The 22940-nt window shown below is 42.0% G+C and overlaps 3 protein-coding genes across 4 annotated transcripts; 1 reads left to right on the top strand and 2 right to left on the bottom strand.

Moving 5' to 3' along the window:
• Positions 1-7182: 7182 nt before the first annotated feature.
• On the top strand, positions 7183-7928 carry LOC108042291 (histone deacetylase complex subunit SAP18). The gene is made up of 2 exons (XM_017120490.2): positions 7183-7369; positions 7444-7928. Exons 1-2 carry the CDS (start codon positions 7304-7306, stop codon positions 7828-7830), a joined length of 453 nt encoding a protein of 150 aa, XP_016975979.1. The 5' UTR covers positions 7183-7303; the 3' UTR covers positions 7831-7928.
• A 24-nt stretch (positions 7929-7952) lies between these two features.
• LOC108042290 (proline-, glutamic acid- and leucine-rich protein 1) lies at positions 7953-13139 on the bottom strand. The gene is made up of 3 exons (XM_017120489.2): positions 12988-13139; positions 8447-9315; positions 7953-8194 (listed from the first exon to the last, which is right to left on the bottom strand). Exons 1-3 carry the CDS (start codon positions 13006-13008, stop codon positions 7969-7971), a joined length of 1116 nt encoding a protein of 371 aa, XP_016975978.2. The 5' UTR covers positions 13009-13139; the 3' UTR covers positions 7953-7968.
• Positions 13140-13757: 618 nt separating this feature from the next.
• On the bottom strand, positions 13758-22768 carry LOC108042292 (organic cation transporter protein). 2 transcript variants are annotated; one of them, XM_017120492.2, is made up of 7 exons: positions 22280-22768; positions 20347-20538; positions 16306-16705; positions 15611-15878; positions 14307-14854; positions 14099-14244; positions 13758-14040 (listed from the first exon to the last, which is right to left on the bottom strand). In XM_017120492.2, exons 1-7 carry the CDS (start codon positions 22649-22651, stop codon positions 13948-13950), a joined length of 2019 nt encoding a protein of 672 aa, XP_016975981.1. In that variant the 5' UTR covers positions 22652-22768; the 3' UTR covers positions 13758-13947. The 2 variants fall into 2 exon arrangements, with proteins under 2 accessions (XP_016975981.1, XP_016975980.1); XM_017120491.2 differs by lacking the exon at positions 20347-20538.
• Positions 22769-22940: the final 172 nt, after the last annotated feature.

Genomic DNA, 22940 nt, shown 5'->3' with positions numbered 1-22940 from the left:
GCTGCATCTCATAAAACTTGTACATATAAAGGACTTTAGGTACCACTGCACAACGACGGTCGTAGAAACGAATCTGTGATCTAGCTTTCTTTGCATAGGTCACATTGGCCTTAAATATTTCACCGCAAGATATAGTTGGGAACGAAAGTTCTTCCGCATCTTCATCTAGGGTTAGGTTTGTTGGACGGCGGCCTTCCCCAGGGGCCAAAGCAATACGTTCGAGCTCAGTATTGTTATTTTCTAATAAAGTTTCATGACCGCCTGGATTTAGCTCTTCTTCTTGTTGATCGATTTGTTGAGAATAAAGCTGTTGTCGCAATAGTTGTTCAACTTCTTCTCGATCAGATTCATCTGCGATAAAAGGTAATTCTTCCCTATCGCCAACTTGGTTAAGCCAGTCATTATCAAATATGATATTGTGTTTTCTGTACAGTTCAGTGTTAACTAAATACCGTACAGCTTCAAGGACCCGAGCTGGTCGAATAGTTTCTGTCATAAAATTATGGGAGTATTCCAGTTTCCTTTTAAGGTGAACTTGGATTACATGTGTGGAATTAAACGATCGGGGAAGCGCACTTACAGTGTCTGGGACAGAAATAGGAACATTTACCACCGCTCCTCTTATTCCGCATTGCCTTTCATATCCTAAGGAGATAATGCGCATAAACGGAATTCGAGGAGAAATAAGGCGCTCTTCCAGACACGTTAAGTTTTTAAGGCACTCCGGAATTTCTGGAAAGTCTAAGCCATTGGAAAGACAAAGAGATGGTAGTCTGCCTTTGGAAACAGCTTGACGGCATGTACTGCAGAATAGATATATACCGGACGGACTCGGAAATTTCCTACTTAAATAAAATGAGTTGCCTACGTTCATATTGGGGAACTTAGAAGATATAAGAAATTGATTCAAACCACTTACCTGGGATGAAAACCATGTTCCTCCACAGCATGTACATATTTTTGTTGGTCCGTCCTTAATGTTTCGAAGATATTGTTCCCGCGCAGTGTTTCGGCTCCTCCGGCGCTGTAATTCCCGTTGATCCTCCCTTTCATCTGCGGAAAGTTCAGCTCTAGCAGCAATATTTCGCTGCGACTGCCTTAAAGATTCCGCCTGACGATTTTAGGTACTGCTCCTATATGTGATTAATCTTTCCGCGGCCATTTCCTGAATTTGTTGCTCTCGAAGCCTCTGCTGTAGGCGTGTCTCCCGGCTACGCAATGTGTTATAGTGCTGCTGATGCGCACGAGTTATGGGGTTATTCCTAACGATCCTGTGAGCATCAGCGTCCCTTACGCGCTCTGGTCTGCGATTTTCTTCAACGGCCCTCCAGGTAGCGCGATTAGCAGTATTTTGTGACTGCTGTCGTCGGCGCTCCTCGGAGTTTGCCCTGGCAAGAGCGTGCGCTATAGCGTCCTGTTCTCGCTCTGGCCTGCGATTTTCTTCTTCCGCCCTCCAGGTAGCGCGATGAGCAGTATTTTGGGACTGCTGTCGTCGGCGCTCCTCGGAGTTTGCCCTGGCTAACGCGTGCGCTGCAGTGTTTCGGTCCTGCTGTCGTTGACGTTCCTCGGAGTTAGCTCTGGCCTGAGCGTGAGCTATAGCGTCCTGTTCCCGCTCTGGCCTGCGATTTTCTTCATCGGCCCTCCAGGTAGCGCGATTAGCAGTATTTTGCGACTGCTGTCGTCGGCGCTCCTCGGAGTTTGCCCTGGCTAACGCGTGCGCTGCAGTGTTTCGGTCCTGCTGTCGTCGACGTTCCTCGGAGTTAGCTCTGGCCTGAGCGTGAGCTATAGCGTCCTGTTCCCGCTCTGGCCTGCGATTTTCTTCATCGGCCCTCCAGGTAGCGCGATTAGCAGTATTTTGCGACTGCTGTCGTCGGCGCTCCTCGGAGTTTGCCCTGGCTAACGCGTGCGCTGCAGTGTTTCGGTCCTGCTGTCGTCGACGTTCCTCGGAGTTAGCTCTGGCCTGAGCGTGAGCTATAGCGTCCTGTTCCCGCTCTGGCCTGCGATTTTCTTCATCGGCCCTCCAGGTAGCGCGATTAGCAGTATTTTGCGACTGCTGTCGTCGGCGCTCCTCGGAGTTAGCTCTGGCCTGAGCGTGAGCTATAGCGTCCTGTTCCCGCTCTGGCCTGCGATTTTCTTCTTCGGCCCTCCAGGTAGCGCGATTAGCAGTATTTTGCGACTGCTGTCGTCGGCGCTCCTCGGAGTTAGCTCTGGCCTGAGCGTGAGCTATAGCGTCCTGTTCCCGCTCTGGCCTGCGATTTTCTTCATCGGCCCTCCAGGTAGCGCGATTAGCAGTATTTTGCGACTGCTGTCGTCGGCGCTCCTCGGAGTTAGCTCTGGCCTGAGCGTGAGCTATAGCGTCCTGTTCCCGCTCTGGCCTGCGATTTTCTTCATCGGCCCTCCAGGTAGCGCGATTAGCAGTATTTTGCGACTGCTGTCGTCGGCGCTCCTCGGAGTTAGCTCTGGCCTGAGCGTGAGCTATAGCGTCCTGTTCCCGCTCTGGCCTGCGATTTTCTTCATCGGCCCTCCAGGTAGCGCGATTAGCAGTGTTCAGTGCGCGTTCCCTAGCTCGAACTCGATCACTTCGCCTTCTGACAAGGCGTGCTGCCGTATTTCGCGTGCGTGCGTCCTCAGCTAGTTCCAAATTACTTGCGCGGGTCTCGGCAATATGTAAGGCATTCCGGGTCCTTATCTGCGGTGCATTTTGACGATATTGGGCTCGGCTGCGCCTCAGTGCGGCTTGGCGGCGTTGTTCCTGAGATAAAGAAGATACGCGTGGCATTCTCTTTTTTTTTGCTGTTTAAAAAATCGTAAAAATAAAAATTTAAAGGGATTATACGTGTTTGTTATTAAAAAATTTTAAATTCAGGGAATTTTGAAATTGTGATAAAATGATAAATTTATGTACTATGCCCCGTATTTGGTTTACGGTTGATACATACATAATTTTATAATTTTCTGATAGATAGACAAAATACTGCAATTGTTATTATTTAATTGTGGAAAATTGTGGAAAATATAATGTGTATTAAAACAGCAAAGGGAGACAGAAAATTCGGACAGTTTTAACAAATTAACGGAAACTTACCAATTATCAATTGTAGGAGATATCACTTTAAATCACTTTTTAATTTAATTTTTCACTTTTGAATAACAAAAAGTACACAATACAAGTAATATAGGCTTCACAGAAACAGGTTGTTATACGGCGACTGTTATTTACAGACTAATCCATGGATTAGGCATACGTGTCAATATAAAGGCTGGTATTTTACCTGTTGACAGCACAAAGGTCAACCCTTTTTCTCACGAAGAATCCCGTAGTGCAGAAAGGTGCAGGTAACTACTTTGATTATGCAATTAAAGGATTGTGTACGTGTACATTAGTGAATCAGTTACCTTACCATTTGACCTGTATGATGTAAATCAAGAATTGGAAAAGTCTAGGTAGACTGGGTTGCAATATGAAATCAAACTATCGGGTTGTATATACCTGCCCTTGATTCATAAATGTAAAAGTAAATTAAGGTGACTTTCTGTAGGGGCGTAATAACCTGCATAGTGTTCGGCAATATTTGTAAAAGTTTTAGTATGTAGGGTTACAAATAAATATAAAATAAAACTATCAGAGAAACCCTTAACCAGTCGTGGGGTATCAAACTTTAATATATAAAAAAAGACCTTTTGTAAAATAGATGACAGATGTTTTGTATATTTAAAATAAAAAAAAATAATAACTGAATCTGAAATCTGGGAATCTGTTGAAAGGAAAAGATTATGTCAGTATGCCAATCTTATTTGCAAGATCTATATGATTTGTATACAATCTTAAAACATATGATTTCTCCAAAAATGTCAGTAAATGTTTCAAAACGCTTAAGCTGTGTTGATTTGCCTGTTATTTAATGATCATTCTAAGACATCTATATGATATAGTCTTAAAATTTTTATAAAATTAAAACTATTATTCTGAGATTGCTAAAATTTACTATATCTTGGAGTATATGGAAATATTTTAGGAAACGACAAAGTTATAGTTACGAACTGACGGAAGATGTATTCGAATCGCCTGATATAACAATGAAGCTAGGTCGATTTTACTCTCAAGTTTTCGGTCATTTCTATGAAAGCTATATGATATTATTGTCCGATTTCAATAAAAATTAAAACGTAAATCTAAAATATTCAAGATTTACTATATCTTGAAGTATATTTATTTAAATTATTAAACATCGAAGTAATAATTTTTTCTCATTTATTTCATATAATTGTTCCGATTGTTCCTATGGGAGCTATATGATACTGTCATCCGATTTTAATAAAATGAAAACCGTAATTCCATAGTATTTAAATATTAACAAATCCTGAAGAACAAAAAAATTCTTAATACTCATAAAAAATCCAAACTTCCTAACTTTAAAAACACCAAAGTTATGGCATTTTCAATCGTTCAGTTATATGGCAGCTATAAGATATAGTCGGCCGATCCTTATGAAATTTGGTAGGTCGGATTGATTGGCCAAATATAAAACCTGTAGAAAATCTTAACTTTCTAACTTTACAAACACCAAAATTATGGCATTTCCAATCGTTCAGTTATATGGCAGCTATAGGATATAGTCGGCCGATCCTTATGAAATTTGGTAGGTAGGATTGATTGGCCAAATATAAAACCCATAGAAAATCCCAACTTTCTAACTTTACAAACACCAAAGTTATGGCATTTCCGATCAATCAGTTATATGGCAGCTATAGGATATAGTCGGCCGATCCTTATGAAATTTGGTACGTCGGATTGATTGGCCAAATATAATACCCATAGAGAGTCCCAACTTCTTATCTTTAAAAACACCAAAGTTATGACTTTTCCGATCGTTCAGTTATATGGCAGCTATATGATATAGTCGCCCGATCCGGCTCGTTCCGACTTATATACTACCTGCAATAGAAAGACAAGTTTTGCGAAAGTTTCAAGCAGATAGCTTTAAAACTGAGGGACTAGTTTGCGTAGAAACGGACGGACAGACGGACAGACGGACAGACGGACAGACGGACGGACAGACGGACGGACAGACGGACAGACGGACATGGCTAGATCGACTCTCCTGGTGATGCTGATCAAGAATATATATACTTTATAGGGTCGGAAATGTCTCCTTCACTGCGTTGCAAACTTTTGACTGAAATTATAATACCCTCTGCAAGGGTATAATTAAAACTATTATTCTGAGATTGCTAAAATTTACTATATCTTGGAGTATATGGAAATATTTTAGGAAACGACAAAGTTATAGTTACGAACTGACGGAAGTGTCTAATTCGAATCGCCTTATATAACAATGAAGCTAGGTCGATTTTACTCTCAAGTTTTCGGTCATTTCTATGAAAGCTATATGATATTATTGTCCGCTTTCAATAAAAATTAAAACGTAAATCTAAAATATTCAAGAATTACTATATCTTGAAGTATATTTATTTAAATTATTAAACATCGAAGTAATAATTTTTTAGTCATTTATTTCATATAATTGTTCCGATTGTTCCTATGGGAGCTATACGATACTGTCATCCGATTTTAATAAAATTAAAACCGTAATTCCATAGTATTTAAATATTAACAAATCCTGAAGAACAAAAAAATTCTTAATACTCATAAAAAATCCAAACTTCCTAACTTTAAAAACACCAAAGTTATGGCATTTTCAATCGTTCAGTTATATGGCAGCTATAAGATATAGTCGGCCGATCCTTATGAAATTTGGTAGGTCGGATTGATTGGCCAAATATAAAACCTGTAGAAAATCTTAACTTTCTAACTTTACAAACACCAAAATTATGGCATTTCCAATCGTTCAGTTATATGGCAGCTATAGGATATAGTCGGCCGATCCTTATGAAATTTGGTAGGTCGGATTGATTGGCCAAATATAAAACCCATAGAAAATCCCAACTTTCTAACTTTACAAACACCAAAGTTATGGCATTTCCGATCAATCAGTTATATGGCAGCTATAGGATATAGTCGGCCGATCCTTATGAAATTTGGTACGTCGGATTGATTGGCCAAATATAATACCCATAGAGAGTCCCAACTTCTTATCTTTAAAAAAACACCAAAGTTATGACTTTTCCGATCGTTTATATTATATAGTGGCCCGATACGGCTCGTCCCGTCCGACTTATACTACACGCAAAGAAGTTTTAGAGCGAAAGTTTCAAGATAGCTTTAAAACTGAGGGACTAGTTTGCGTAGAAACGGACGGAGAGACGGACAGACGGACAGACGGACAGACGGACAAGGACAGACGGACGGGACAGACGGACGGACAGACGGACAAGACGGACATGGCTAGATCGACTCTCCTGGTGATGCTGATCAAGAATATATATACTTTATAGGGGGGGAAATGTCCCTCTCTTCGTGTCAAAATCTTTGACTGAAATTATAATACCCTCTGCAAGGGTATAAAAATTTGAATGCAGCTTTTTAGAGAATCGAATCAGAAGTCTTTAGAGGTATGCCACTTTGGAATCGGCTTAAGTTTGATAAAGTTATGGACTCTCTAAGTCCAATTTTGAGTCACTCTGTTACAAGTCCTCGGAAAACTAGAAATAACTGACATGAAAATTGGTCAAAAATTTGATCAACGTTAAATTGAAACAAGAAAGGAAAGCTAACTTCGGGCGATAAGATATGAATGTAGCTCTGGGATACCAATATCTAACGGTATTTTCAAACCAAATTTAAAGTAGTTCAGAACCAATTTTGTGTGCTTTTTAATAAACCTTCTTCAAGGGTATAATAAGGTTGGTTATTTAATTCACTGCAAAATGTTGATGGGGCATAGATATGCTTAAGTTGATGAAATATACAGTAGAATCCGGTTATAGCGACTTTCACGGGACCGACGATTTTACGTCGTTATACCCAGAAGACGAACTAACCAAAAGGAGCAAAACAATTTTGACCGTCAAGAAGCTCATTACATTGCATAATATAAAAAAGGAAACAAAGAACATTTTAAAACCAAGAGTCTTTTGTTAAAACAACAGCTTAATCTTTTAAGCAGTGTGCTGCTTAACACTTTTTTCAGCAAGCAGTGGATTCAATAGTCGTTAGGGATGCAAAAACATTGACGAAACATCGATATTGCGATGTTATGAAGACATCGATGCAAGCATCGTTTCTTTTACCAACACTGTTTTTTTCGGGAGTAGCAAAGAGAAGCCCAAACATTGTGGAATATTAGTAAATTTTGTATTAAAACTCAGGAAATAGTGTAAAATACTCGCGAATAAGACAAACATGGCCAACGTGGAGTCTATGATAGTAGAGGAAAAGACGCAGGTCAAACAGATTGACCGTGAGAAGGTTTGTTTGGTCGACCGGCAATGTTTACCTCGCGTTTCCCCTGGATATTTATCTAGTCTTATGTTTTTTTTTAGACCTGCCCGCTGCTGCTCCGAGTTTTCTGCTCCACGGGTCGGCACCACTCCGTCTCCGAGTACATGTTCGGCAATGTGCCCACCAACGAGCTGCAGATCTACACCTGGCAAGATGCCACACTCCACGAACTGACCTCTCTGGTGCGAGATGTCAATCCGGATACCCGGAAGAAGGGCACCTACTTCGACTTTGCCGTGGTGTTTCCCAACTTCCGGAACAACCATTTCCAGATGCGCGAGATCGGAGTGACCTGCACGGGCCAAAAGGGAATCGATGATAATAAGACGCTCGCCCAGGCCAAATTCAGCATTGGGGACTTCCTGGACATCTCCATAACGCCACCCAACCGTCTACCACCCACCGCCAGACGCCAGCGCCCCTACTGATGCCTCATTACAGTCTAATCTAATCATTTTTAATCTTTCACTTGACACTCAATGGAGTATGGACATAATTATAAGTGGAATACAAGTAAGACGACCTATGAGCTGCTTGACTTAAGGGACTATGTGTTCTGGGAATGATCAGTTCCTGTAGATGCCGTTCGGGCGCTTCGACTTTTTCTTGCCCAGCTGCGTCATGTCGATCTCCAGACCGTTGGGCAGCACGGCGCGGTTCTCCTCGTAGTTGATGAACCCGTTCTCCTGCAGCTCCTCCTCAGTGTTTCGATTGTTGGGGTCGCACTTGATTCCCGTCTCGTAGTGGTACTCGCGTTTGTTGCCATCAGGATCGATGTATCCATAGGTGCCCCTGGTGAAAAAAGAGTTGTGAGTTGAGAGTTAAAGACGTATTCTTAAAAATATCAAATGGTATGAAAAATCTCATACTTTCAGAAGAAAAGGTCAAACAATTATTCAGTTTATTATTTACAGCTACTCATTTTTGAGCTTTCCGATTCCAATCAGTTTAAAATGTTTTGAAATAATTGTTCTTTAAATTTTCTATTGCTTTACACTTTATTGAATTGAAATATGTTTAAAACCAATAGTTAGCATTACTCACTTGGTGATGCAGTCTGTGCCGATCAACTCCTCCTTGAAGGATCCATCGTCGTTCTCGTAGCCCCATGTGATGCTTCCATCTTCGTTCTCCTCGCGCCATTTGCGAATGGTCTGGGAAACAGGTTGCCGGCGTCGCTGTTGCTGCTGCTGCTCGGCGCGATCGTCTTGCAGTTGATTCTGATCAATGATGGGACGCGGCTGGACGGGCTTAGGGCGTGGCCTGGCCACAGGCTGTGGTGCTAGTGGCTCAGGACGCAGGACTGCAGCGGACGCTGGTCTCGTTCGAACCACGGCAACTCGATGGGGTTGTGGAGGCGGTGGTGGAGGAGCAGCTGCCGTAGGCGTGGGTCGCTCCAAACCGAATCTCTGTGAGTTTTCGAACCGACCGATTCCAAAGTCGTTGAAGGCGGAAGGACGGTTCAAAGGCGTCGGAATGGAGGGACGTTCGGCAGGGAAGCGAGCAGGAGCGGGCAGGATGGCTGCCGGCTGGGAGTCCTCGGTCTGGAGGAATTGTTGCACCGGCGAGGGTTGCTCAACGGGTTGCTGGCCAGCCAGAAAGGCGGCGGCTGCCTGCTGGAACTGCGATTGCTGAGCCTGGGCCAGCTGTTGCTCCCTCAAAATATTCGGGAGATATGGCTCTGGCTGCTCATCTTCCTCCGCCTCTGTCACTGGACGTGGCTCCTCAAGAGCGATGCGTTGCGTCACCGCTGGCAGGATAGCATTTTGCTGGCGCAGCGAAGGTCCTGGACGACGGACCCGTAGTACGGGCTGGCGGTGCGGTTGTGATCCAGGTGATGCCACCGCTCCGGGGATGCTCAAGCGCTGGGGATAGTTTTGGGCCTCGACCAAGGCGAGGGCGCTACAAACAAGCTGCAAAATGGGAGTCATTAGTGGGTGCCATATAAGGTTCGACTGTGCCAATTGCCGGAACAAGGCGTTGCAGTCACTTTGGCAACAGCATGCCACACGTGGCCAATTTGCCACTACCTGGTAACTCACTTATGGCCTGTGCCCCTCTTAATTATTTTTATATGGTCACTTTTGGCCAGCTGTTCGCCCAACGACTTCATAGAATTTTCATCACTCTTCGACTGATTTGGGGGTGGAAATCCCAGTCGAATTTGGTATAATTGGGTGGAACTTAATTGGTCAATGAGTTCGCAAGAACAGAAACACCAAGCGGATTTTTTACCCGTTATGCCATTGATTGATCTATTTTTAAACATATGCAAAAGTTGCTTTCAGATTTGTTAAACTTGGTTTAGACGAATTATTGCTATTTGAAATTCTTAATGGTAATTTGCTCCTGACTTTGTTGAAAGCCTTGTACAAGTTTGGGACCAACTCCTCAAGTTTTGTATGGCATCACACTTTAACAAAAATGGGGCATTATTAATTAAACCAAATTCGGTATCCGTTAAAAACTCTCCACTTGAAGTCACACTTTTGTGGCACTTCTTGGTTAGCTGCTCACCTCACACTTCGGCAAACTGGTTTAAAATTTATCAACCGCTTATGTACTGCCCCAACAATTTGTAATTGTAACGGTGTGGTGGCGGCAGCAACAACAACTGTGGCAATACTGTAATGGTTGTAAATGTGGAACATAAAACAAATCGCGATTTCTGCCCCGCCTCGCTGCCGATCGATCATAAAAGCCATATCCAAAACCAAAGCCAGGCCAAAACAAGCCGCGCCAAAGCCAAAAGCGAGACCAAAAACAGAAGAAAAACGAAAACATTTCAGTCTTGCCGTCTGGGTTGCGTAATTTGCATGGCCGGAGTTATGCGACTCTCGTGGCAGCATGTAGCATGTGGCAAGCACATTGGCCAAAAGTTTCCGGTTCGCGAAAGAAGTCAAAGTCTAGGACAAGTGACCGACCGCGTAGTCGACTACGTTATATTGTGTCAACTTTTAATTAGTACCCGCTGCAATTGCACAATTCTAAAGGGGGACGAGGGGGCATATAGCCGGCTTATGGCTTTTCGCCCTCGGTTTCGGTTTCCATCTGGCCACAGATCAGATAACATTTTACCCCACTTTGCGAGGTAGCTTATATAAAAGAACTAATGGCTGGGGAAGTAAATAAACGTCAATGCGGAATTATGTTTTCCATTAGAGTTCTTGACACGATTGGAAACCCAAGCTGGGTGTTAGGTATTCATTTATAGTCTATAAAGAATTTTTTTTAATTTTTGAAGATAAGATATTTATGGTTTTAATATGGCTAAGATGGGATTAAGTTTGCAAGAGTGCTTCATTATAGATTTACTTTTTTATACTTTTATTTAACAATTTTGGGCTTCTTGAGTTAAAAAAGATTTTTATTAATCTTTATCATCAGTTTATATGACAACATTAGGAAATGTATCCCTTATATTAAGTAACTATTTCCTAGTACCAATAAAAGCGGTCATAATTTAATTGTTCAAACATAAATAACTATTACAGCTTATAATAATCAATTGAATCAATGGAGCCTTTGGCTCATGCAGATTTTGTTATGCATAGAGTCAACACATTTTTCTGCTGTTGTTGCTGTGCTATTATTATCCATTACTTTCCTGACTCTGAGCCATTGGCTTTGTTTTTTGTTTGTTTGTGTGCGGAGACCATTCAAGCCGAACATTCCAGTGGCCAGCGGCTTGGCTGGCTGCCCAACTACCTGGTCAAGTGAACTACTTGGCTTTAAAATTAATGAAAAGCCAAGCCAGATAGAGACAGAAACTGAGCAACAAGGCCTGGCAGACACTTGCAGCTATTTATTTGGGTGCATTGCTCGGCAGGGGAACTTGATTTGATTTAATTGCTTTTATGACTCCGCCTTGCGTCTGCGTCTCAGTTCAAGGAAACCGAAAATTTCGTAGGCATGTGTAAGTGGAATGGAAGGTGTTCCCAACTCGAAACCGAAACCGAACCAGGTGAAGCCAAGTTAAGCCAAGCCCAGCTGGATGCAGGCGTGGGTGTTCCTCTTTCAGATCATCACCATCAATATCATCATCAGTGAAAGACAACAAAAGATGTTTATGCGTTGAATGACGCTCCTGGTCATTAGTAACAATAACTTGGCTAAGGACTTCTGGTCCGGCCTTGACTGACCGATGGCCATTGACCGAACAAACGAATGAAATCGAAAATATGTGTCCTATGCAAACCAGGCATTCGCGGCTTTTTTTGCGAGTTGGCCGGACTCGTTGAGCTGGAATAGTTGTCAGTGCACTTTCGAGCCGGCTTCGGTCTCAAATATGTAACACTTTATGCATGTATAAAGGCTTATTTATGCAGGCATATATACCCGTTCATTACGTAATCCCAGCACACTACGCCCAAATGCGTCGCGCTGTGGCCAAGTATCTGTAAATGTATCTGCAGCTAAATCTGCTGCAGACACTTTGAGTGTGCGTGCCGAGAATTTGCATCGCCTTGGGTGCGTTGTATGGAAGTGGATCCCAGTCGCCCATAACTAGTTATTAGCTGCGGCCACCAACGACCTTGATACACATAATCGGGGCTAGCACAACAACGTGTCGTGACGAGCTGCGCCCGAACAATACTCTCCGAAAATTGCCGGTAAATTAAGTGTTTCAATTCATTTTCTGGTCCGAGTTTTGGCAAACTCATTAGGCCGTATCCATAATTTGCCAAGTCAATCAATCAATCAAGCAAAGGCATGAAAATCTGATTAGAGACGCTGATTTATGGTGTTTCCAGACTTATGTATTTTGGTTAGGAAACTTAAGAAGTAGAGCATTTTTTATATTTAATTTTAAAAAATATAATAAATTGAAAAAAAACATTAATACGTTATTATTTAAGATTAAAGTTTTAGTTATTTGATTTGATATATATTGAATTAAAGTCTCATTAAATAAATAAAGGTTTATTTAAACCGTTTGTTATGATTGATCTTGGCGATTTGTTCGCAAATAATTCATTTTATTTATCCTATAACTGACAATCAGCTTTGAGCAGTAGCGAGGGCCTTTGATAATCTTTAGGTGTACAGCAAATTGAACTTAAGTTAATTGTAAGTCAATTTCGAGAGCCCAATATTCAGGTTAATAATGGAGGTGGAAGGAATTTTGCAAAGTTAAGGCGGAGCTGGGCTTAAAGCCAACAAATGCTCGTTAAAATTTCTGACCCGAGGGCTTGGTTTGGTAATTCCTCAAACGGAATTCTTTGGCCACACAGTGCAATACAATTGCTGGGTGATTGTATCGCATATTTATGATGCGAGTTCCTTTGTACTTTGGCTCGATCTTAAGTTTTATGATGCCAAATGGAATGAAATGTCAATTGGCCAACATTAATTGCTAATTGCGTTGCATTGAGACACAGGCACACACAGCTCGCGCACTTTCTATAAAATGCAAATACTCGTAAATAGCAATGTCTCAATCGGAGATCGACTATGAGTCTTAAGCTGGCAACCGAACGACCTTGATAGTCGCATATTTATGATTCACTTGCATGCTTAAAAGGTGACATGACCGAGAACACTAACGCGATTGATCCTTGGCCTGGGCTTCGCTTCCCACTTACCGCAATTAGGTGGAGTTTCATGATGGATCTGGTCTTGGTAACTCCGCTTCTTTATTCTGGGCTTTTTTACACTTCCGCAAGCCGAAAAGAAATCACTGTTAATGTCGGGGAGAACAGACTTATCCGCAGGGCACCTTGTACTTCTTGGCCAACCGTTGATCGCTCAAATGCTGGGCCCGCCAGGTGCGCAGGCGGCTTTATAGCTCCAGCTCCATCGCCAATCGGAGCTTTGGCAAGCAGCGGAAAATTTATGTGAGGCATGTGTTTGGCATGGCGATGCAATAAATGACCAAGCCGAAAGTGGAGCGCATCTCTCGATGAAGTAACGAAAGTGACAGGGCAGCCTACTTTTTTTGCACTCTTTTGTGGACATGAGAATGGTTGGTCTCGATCACCTCCGGAAACGTGATTTAGTTTTAAATTACTTTTACCGCCCTCAACGGTCTGCTCAAATAATTTGTTAGCCTGGCAACGCTTAAACTCAAGCTTTAAGACTCGTTTCAAAATTCAAAAGTCTATCCAACGGAGCGTATGCGCAATGGTAGGTGCATTGACTAAGTTGGCTTATAGGAACGCTAGCATGGTTCGTCACCATTCTTTTTATAGCAACTTTTTACACAAGCGTTGTTTTATGGAAACCTTTTAAAATTTTTATTTTATTATAAATGGATTACATATTAAAAATATGTGTTTTAGTAAAATCAATATTTTGAAAATCTTTTTCCATTAAGAACCTAATCCAAATTAAAAAGCAATCCATTTTGCAAATCATAAAAATACTGCGTTTTTAATGCAATGAAAGTATAAATAAAATAAAATCATAGTTTATGCTAGAATGAGAAAAACGATTTAGTGTGGGTGCGCAAAGTCCCCAAAAAGGTCCAATATATATCACAGTTAGGCATGTCAAAACGGAAAGTCAGCTCCAGTCCCTCTTAAAATTCCAATTCAGGCTCTAGGTTATACCACATCCTTCATAAGACTGATGGCGATGGCGCCAATCAGGCCACTCACTCCCATAACATTCAAGGGCAGCAGGGGATCAATGTGCTCCTGTTCATAGCAGATTGGTAAAATAAAGGTAATGAGGGTAAACAATATGAGGACCCACCAGTTGCCAAAGGAAGGGCACAAGGATTAGAGCAATGCCCGATGCCAGGTTGCCCATGCCAACACCAAAGTTGCGGACGATTGTGGGATATTGCATCGCAGTGTAGGTGGGAATGATGGCGTTGTTCGCTCCAATAAGGCACTTGGCTGGAAGAGATTACTATCGTTAAAAGATGACCATTACAGATGCAGTCACGGGAATAACTCACCTATGGTGGCCAATGCAATCACACCCGTCTGACTCGGCACCAGGTTCGTGGCCAGACAGCAGAGGCCCGGCAGCAGCATGTAACCAATGAGACTCCGCCGGATTCCGACTTTCAGAACCACCAGGATGCTGATGCAGATGGACACGGCCTCCACGGCTCCAGCCACGGCACTGTTAATGTAGATATTTCCTCCCAAATTGCTCAGATGCAGGGTAAGGCCAAAGTAAATGATGATCAGGGTGAGCCAGATGACCAGGGTGAGACATGTGGTGCGCCAATACTTCGCACTGAACACCACCAGCAGTGGATTCACAGGACCACTCGTGCTCGGATCCGGTGCATCCGTTCCGACTGTCCTAACATCATCGCCGGCTGGCTCTGGTGTCGATTCGACCGCCCGTGGAACCGCCGCCTCGAGCGTCTTGCGATAGTTGCTGGGCAGGATGCCGCTGGTGCCGTTCATTCGGGCCGCTCGCTCAATTAGCTCACACAACTCATCCAACCGTCCCTGGGCCAAAAGCCAGCGGGGCGACTCCGGCAGCCAGAACCTAAATGCGATGGAAAGGGGGGTGAGAATCAATGTCATGCCCCGGTATTTATTGGCTGTTAGGAATTTTTTCATTTGATTTCAAAAGCGGTCAGCTAATGTGGCTTCCTTTGGCCTGCTTGGCACCCATGGATAAACACTGAGGAATTTCCTGGACAGTGGTTGCTTTGTCCCTGCCGAAATCTAATTGATCCCGAGCATTGTGTTGTGCTCGGTTTTCTGTTGTCAATTCATTTAGTTGACTGCCTGCTAAAAATGTTTACGCTTTGAAGTTCAAATTCGTTTCGCTAAAGCTAACCCATTGAAGTAACTTATGGAATTTAGTTTCCAGCTAAGGCTGATCTTAGAAAATAATCATTTTATAATTATTTAATATTAATCGTTTTTTCACTTGCAATTTTACCACCAATTTCCAAATTTAAAATGAATAAATTACCTAAAAAAAAATTATATTTGTTTTCCTTTTCAAAAGCAACAAGTTAAGGTCAAACCAAGAATTAATAAATACATCATTAAAGAATGGCAAAATTAAACGAATTGTATAGGAAAATAAATTGAATTAAATGCAAAATGTTTATCCATGCATAATAATTTACTTAATTAAGTAAAATATCATTAGGGCATTTATGAAATCAGAGCTTAAAGCAAAATGCATAAAGAGACCTCGATTTCCCTCTAGGTAAATTGTTGATTACCAAATAAACGCCACATAAATGCAGAGATAAATGCATTCCCCAGGATACCCCGCCCCACTTACCAAATGCTGAGCATGATTAGCCAGGGAAAGGAGATGGCCAGCTGCAGGTGACGCCAGTCGCGGATGAGGTAGGCCAGTCCGGCGGAGAGGACGTAGGATATGGCCACGGGCAGAATGTTGAGAATGCCGATTACGGTGCGCCACTTGCCGGAGACCAGCTCCACCACCAGCACGAAGCTCACAACAGTCACGGTCATTGATGCGAATCCAATTATAACACGTAGCGACATGAACATGGCCACCGATGTTGAGAAGGCCAAAATTCCACCTGCAACGGAGAGCAGAGAACGCAGGCGGTGGCCAAAAGGGTGCCGGGGTTGCGGAATGTCAGTGGCAAGGTCGGGCACGTAAATAAGAGTGTAAAGTCAATTAAAATCCCAGCCGGGCCAGAGAGCAGGACAAATGCAAATGCAGCTGTTAGCCCAACGATTCACGGACAAAGCTGCATATAAATGACAATTAGAAAATGAATTCCACTCAAATTGCCATGGTCAGAGGAACCCTTTTTGGGACAGTCGCAATTTTCCCACTATAATCTACACAGGCAAAAATGAGCTTTAACTTTACATCTTTAGGAAAAACATTGATTTCATAATTAAGCATTGCAAGTTGGGATTCTCAAAAATATTAATCTACATTTAGATATTTTTAGAACTTCAAGTAACCTAATTAAATAATAAACGGGCTTTACTCACCGAACACGCTCTGGATAGTGACAAATGCCATCAGCGTATGCCTTCTGCCGAAGCGGTCCGATATCCAGCCGCTAAGTACCGCTCCCGCAGCAGCGCCGACCAGGAAGCAGGTTTCCACCAGACTAAGGATGTCCCTGCCGCAGACCAGTTCGAACTCCTGCACCAGAGTCTTGGCCGTTCCTTCCTCGTCGGAGAACTCGAAGTGCCGGCACTGTCGGTAGCCCAACTGAGTGGCATTTGTCGGCCAATTGATCAGTTGGTTATCCTCGTACATCACTTGGGAATAGTCCAGGTCGAGAAGCAGGCAACCATTGGAGGACTGACTCAAGTTTCGCCATTCCGAAATGCTCATCTGCAGGAGGTTGTCTGGCCGGGCACACCAGAAGTCTTTGGGGGCGGTCTTTAATGAAAAAGAGTAAGCAAAATTATAGAAGAAAGTAATTTATGCAAGCTTGTATATATACATACATAATCCTTTTTAAATTTTATGACACCAAGATATACCATTTCTAATATACTAATCCCAATTAATGATACGTTTTAGAGAACTCTTAAATTATGACATTAATTGGAAGCAGACCTATTCATAACATATCTATCTTTATTTTGACCAATAAACTGGTTCTCATGATTGTGCTTTTAATTGCTGATAAGAGCTAGAATTTATCTCACCGACTTGTTTTAAAAAACATGCTGATTGCTAATTTAAAGAAACAAATTTCAAACTTGTTGCGCAAAACTGAAATAATTTAATGAATTTTAATTGTCTTGTGAATGGAGCATTCAAAACTTATAAATTTATTATTCCAACTCTATAAAAGTTAACTTTCAAAGGCACAAAAGTTATTGTGCATATAAATTTCTTATTGAGTTTTGAAGAAAAACTTTTGCCGTAGAATTTTGGTAACTTTTTTCCATAGGAATATTACAATTTTGAATTCGGTTCACGTTTGTAATTACGTGCACTACATAAGGCATTAACTTCTTCCTTACTTCCAACTCAGCCAATCAAAGTTCGAGTGCGGAGCTATAAATCGAACGGAGATCGGGCAGTTCGGGTATTTTGCCAGACACATTTTAAATCGGTAGTAAACCGTTTAAATTTCTTCCGCATGTTGATTGCGGTTTGCTCGTAGTTAGTTTGTTTACAGCAGTCCCATTTGTCATTTGGGTTTCGATTGCGAATGTTTCGTGACAGGTTAACACGGCTGAAATTACTGAGTGTTGTTACAACACGAACAGAAATGTGCGGCCATCTGATTGATGATCGAATCAATGAAAGCGGCTTATCAATCGCGGGGGGGCGAAACCCGCCCCGTAAACAACTACAACCCACAGCAGGTTGATAGCCTCGGCCGACATTGAACGTGCCGCAATTAAACATTTAGTATGCGTTCCGAGGAAATGGTTTCAAGTTCAAGTTGAAGTGTAACAAGAAAGCGAAACATTTTCAATAATTAATGGTCAGTGAAAGCGGCTGTAAAAGCCGAGCATTTCTGGTTATGTTTTCGGTGAGGTTTTTTCCCAAGTTTTTCCCTGGTCTTTGGCCAAAAGTCTGGCGACCGCTGATCGCGTGGCAGGCTCTGATGTCATTTGTGGCCGCCGTGGCAGTTGTTCTGTCGCCAGTCGGTTACATGTCACGTTTCAGGCATTTGCATAGCAAAACAGACTCTCGGCCAACAATGGAATTCTGTGGCACAACGTGGGCAGGTCTCGACTACATGAGCCACATAAATTTCGCTTGATAAATTGGTTTGCTGCACCTGAGAGTGCGCTTTTTCTAATGACAGGTTCGCACACTGGTTAGGGATCAAATTACCCCCAATCCTTTCATTACAATCAGATTTAGAAATGTTTTTTTTATAATTGTATTGCCCTGGAATGACAACCTTTTTATAGTCAAAGATGTAGGGGATTTACCAGGTCAAGCACCTTAGCTAAATGTTTGCATAATGGAAATCTCAATTTAGATATTCAACTAATAGCACGATTAGTGACAATACATGAACTATTGTTTCTGACTAAAATAGTGGCATATAAGTAATTGATTGGTTCGGTGAAGTTCAATAAAATTTGCATTCAATGGGCTTAGAAAAACGTTAGTTGAGTTTGTTAATTTCCTGAATCCTTAAGAAGAATATTAGTAATGGGTTTTTGAATACATTTTTTTATCCGTTTAATTCATTTGCTCATAGCCTTTTAATTTTAATTTAATTTAACAATAAAAGGGTTAGGGGATTTACCAGGTCAATCAACTTAGCAAACTATTGCTCCTAACAAAAGACAATACATATCCGGGGAAAGTTTTGGATTTATTTGCATTAAATTATTTTTCGTATCTCGAAATTCTTGAGAAGCATAATGAAATTATAACATTGTGTTTCTTAATGTTACTCATTTTTTAAATAAATTAAATGTGGATAACGCATTTAAGTTATTGTAGTGCCAATAACCTATGCCTTTTAGTATTTCTCCGTCATTGCTTATCAACATCTCCTACACCTTGAAGTTGTCATAAATTTTTGAATACAATTTAAAATAAAACAAGGTGATGATTCCCTTGTAGTTTAATTAGATTTATTAAGGTAAATACCTGAAAAAAGGCTTGTCTTAAAATATCACTCTTCATCTAGCCTTCTAGGAGATTTTCCGATTAGGCGTAACCGGACTATTAAATATAGTACAATGTCTATGTGGTTCAGGTGTTCATGGGTGATCGTTAAGTTAATTGTTACAGGGTCATCTACTGACCCTAGGTAAGAAAGTATTTAAATTGCCGTTTCAAATCTGAATTCCAATTCGAATTAGTTTATCCAGCGGATCGGAGACCAATGTGCCAGGCTGAGTGTGGCTCACAGAGGTATTTCTGTGCATTTTATTATTATTGTTTAATTAATATATTTAGACAGTTAGCGGTCAATATTGGCCTGTGGCAGAGACTAACCTTTCCAAGACAACCTTGGGAGCTGACGTGAAGTCAGAGCAAACCACTGACACCACCGGCACCACCTGATATGGATCAGTTGGGAGTGGAAACTAATTGAAAAGTCTTGCCAGCTCGCTGGGAAATCGTGTTGTCATGGTGTCCAACCACAGAGCATAATCCACAAAGCTGTCGTCTTCTAATAAATAACACAAAGCGTGCAATTTGCGGATTTAGCCAATTAAGATAAGGTAATCCAACACGAAGACTGTGTCAAATATATGCCATTAAATCTGTGTAAACAAATCAACGACTTTTGGGTTGCAGGGTGAGCAGATAGCAAACTCGTTTCGGCCTAAGCCAGTTCAAATTTGTTATTACTCCGCTGGCAATTATTGTGTGTCAATAATTAATGCCAAAAGTGGAACAATTAAAGTGGACGAATCCAAAGCGTATTTTAGTCTAATGAGTATAAGTAGCTAATTAGTAAAATAATATAAAGTATATCATTTTTTCTGGTTTGAAAGTGTTTATAAAATTAAAAGCAAAATATCCACTTTAAGATTTGAATTGAAATATATAAAAGGTCGCATAAATGTGTAATATATCAACAATGACTTTGTATTTTATAAAACACAACTTTAGGCCTTCATTGTTTCTTCTACACATCAATCTTTGTTATACATCCAGTTCAATAAACACATTAATCGGGAGGTAATTAAATGTATCTGATATTCCACTCCTAAATTCGCTCAATGAAATTGTATCTTTTGCGGATTAGTACGTAGCTGCACACCTCGCAATCAAGCGAGAGCGCGAGCATAGGCAACAGGTTTGAATCGCACACACCTGCAATCGGACTCCTCGAATTCACGTTATCACGAGTACTTGCTGATAACTGACATTGGGGGAGGTAATATTCAGGTGGGCAAACAGAACCTTGTCAATTGCGATGTAGTTGTCGCTGTCGATGCCTGAGCATTGGCCAGCATGAGTTGGCGTTGGCAGTGGAGGTGGAGGTGGAGGTGCCATGGTGCACATGTGGCAGGCGATGGAGCGCAACGATGGCTAATGTGGTGGTGGCGTGGCTTGAGGCCGAGGCAATCAACCCCACTCACCTGGAACACGTAGACGAATATGTGGAAGGTGCAGATGGCCTGGAAGATCGAGAGCAGACCGCACCAGAGACCCTGCCAGGGTGTTAAGCGGCCCAAGAGTCGCTCCAGCAACTTGGTGTGCAACTGGTCCAGCTCCTCGATATTATTGGACTCCAGCATGGGCGAGGCCTCGCCGGTTCCCGCATCCGTTAGCTCCATTTTGCAACCGCCTCAAATTGCAACCGTTTGCGACTTGCGATGCAAGTGAACTGATTTAGAATGTTTGCTTTCAAAAATGTATCTTATGAATTTCAAATCGGTCTCAGATGCAAGTTTTTGGCAGGCCGGTGTATTGCTCTGAGGTGTCGAGAGCCGAGAGTGCGTATGCCTGAGAGATTCGACCGGGTCTCAGGTTTTATGCAGGCGCGGCGTTATTTCAGATTTCCGTGGGGGCCCTGAGATAGTGACCAACACACCGCGATGTTACGATAGCCAAAATGACTTGTTAACTTTGTCTTTACACCCGATTAAGTGAGTCATTAAAGAACCACTTGATGACTTTATTACTTTGGACCGGCGACCTTGTTAGGGAGTGCCTTGACCACCAGCTCCTCCCACAAGGTTGATGCACACTCTTCGACAAGTCAATTTCATTTGGTGTACTGTGCCAACATAAAGATATCTTTATAGAACCGAACTTTCTTTAGTTCGACTGGCGTAATCTTATCTACGACTGTCTATATTTGATTGGTTCATGTAAATATAACGATGGTTTGCCAAGATTACATTTTTAACTATTGGTTATTGTTTGTCTTCCCAAGATAACATTATGCTTATCAAGGAAAAAATAGCACAGAAGCAATCAAATCAGGACCGCTGAAGTTGGCCAAGTATTATGCATTTAATGTTATCATAAGTGCTTAGTTATTAGTATATTTCGCTACTATTCAATTGAGTCCCAAAAGATGATTAAAAAACATTTTTGTCGTTGGAGCTGATAAAAGTTTTTAAAAATGTTGATAAGCTTGATTGAGCTCAGATATTTAAATCAAACGACATTTAAAAATAATATTGTTAATTTCTATTAAAAAGCGACTTCGTCTCAAACTTTTTCAAGTTGTTATTACAGAAAAAAAAAAAAAAATTTTTTATTTATTATTTTAAAAATAATATTTTAATAATAATATTTTTTTTTTTTTTTTTATTTTTTTGTAATTTTAATTTTTTTACTACTTGTATCCGACATTGGCTACCATTCAAGGTCTGTGTTTTACATGGGTTACTTTTTATCAATTGGCACCGATTACCCATGTCATCATCGGGGCATCAAACCGTAGGCAAATGATGCACCCGCAACCCACTCGCCGATAAATGGCTCCTAAGTGCCTGTGACAGCCTCCCCGAAAGTTGGTCAAAGGTGCTCGAAGGTCGCTAGTCGATTTCGAGGGGCAGTTCAAACAATTCACTGGCGAAAAGGTTGCGCCAAGTGGGCCTGAAAATGTGTGGCCAAAATAGGCATGCGTGTTATTGCTGTGATTGTCGGCCAGCCAACTCAAGTGGCGTCTCTGTCGAGCGTTATCAATTGTTTTGCTTATATGTTGTTTGGCTATAATTTAACGTCACTCAGTTCTTGCTAACGCTGATAACGATTTTTAATTTCAGACTCTCTTTTACTTTTCACTCGTTAATTACTACATTGTCAACACTTTGCATTAAAGTGATACACAACCAATTAGGTGCCTATTATTAGTGCAAATCACTCACAGACTTTACAGCTATCCATCAATCAATCAATTGCACAATGTTTTTTTCCGGTCTAAACCCCAACTGCCCCACATCCGGGGCAGTTTTGGATGGGGTTGGGAGACTTACCTACCAAAATATTTGATATTGATGTTTTCGGCGACGCAATCAACTGGGCAAATATTTACCAGGCCATAAAACTGAAACTCACCTGGAAGACAAACATGAACAGGTGGAAGGTGGTGGGCAGTTGAAACAGGCAGAGGAGCAGGGTCCACAGGAAGCTCCAGCGGGTGTAGTGGCCCAGGAAATTGGATATCACGTCGCCGTCCGGATCCTGGCTGAGGTCCCTGCTCGGCGGCTGGTCCCTATCGGTGGAACTCTGCTCCGCGGGGGGCTTCTTCAGGTCCTCGGAGTAGCGACGAAAGTCCAATGCTATGACACTGATTTCCGGAGTCTTTGGGCCGGGCCTTGTCTCGCGATATCCGCCATACAGGTTTGCCTCCAGGCTGCCCCTGCCCTTGTCCCGCGGTCCGCCCACACAGTCGAAATTCAAGGAACCGCGACGCAGCACGCCACTCATTTCGAGGAGGTCTATAGACGATATCTAACGATTTCCCAAGACTTCCGATTGTATTACTCCACTTAACTTAGCAGCGATCGATTCGATAGATTGGAAATAAATATAAAACCGCCTCGATCGTTACTATCTCAACCGTCGGCGACGATCTGGAACCGTTAAATGTGCGGCGGCGCTGTTATAAGCAGTCTCTAAATCTGCAAAAGAGCGAAAGCTATGGCTCAGGGCATTGCCAGTATCGAAAAAGCTCAACTGAAAGCTTCGACTACCCCACGATCGATCGAGTTGAGTG

Source organism: Drosophila rhopaloa, unplaced genomic scaffold (genome assembly GCF_018152115.1).
Source record: "Drosophila rhopaloa isolate 14029-0021.01 unplaced genomic scaffold, ASM1815211v1 contig_167, whole genome shotgun sequence".
NCBI classification, from domain to species: domain Eukaryota; kingdom Metazoa; phylum Arthropoda; class Insecta; order Diptera; family Drosophilidae; genus Drosophila; species Drosophila rhopaloa.
This window is presented reverse-complemented; position numbering and strand designations above follow the sequence as displayed.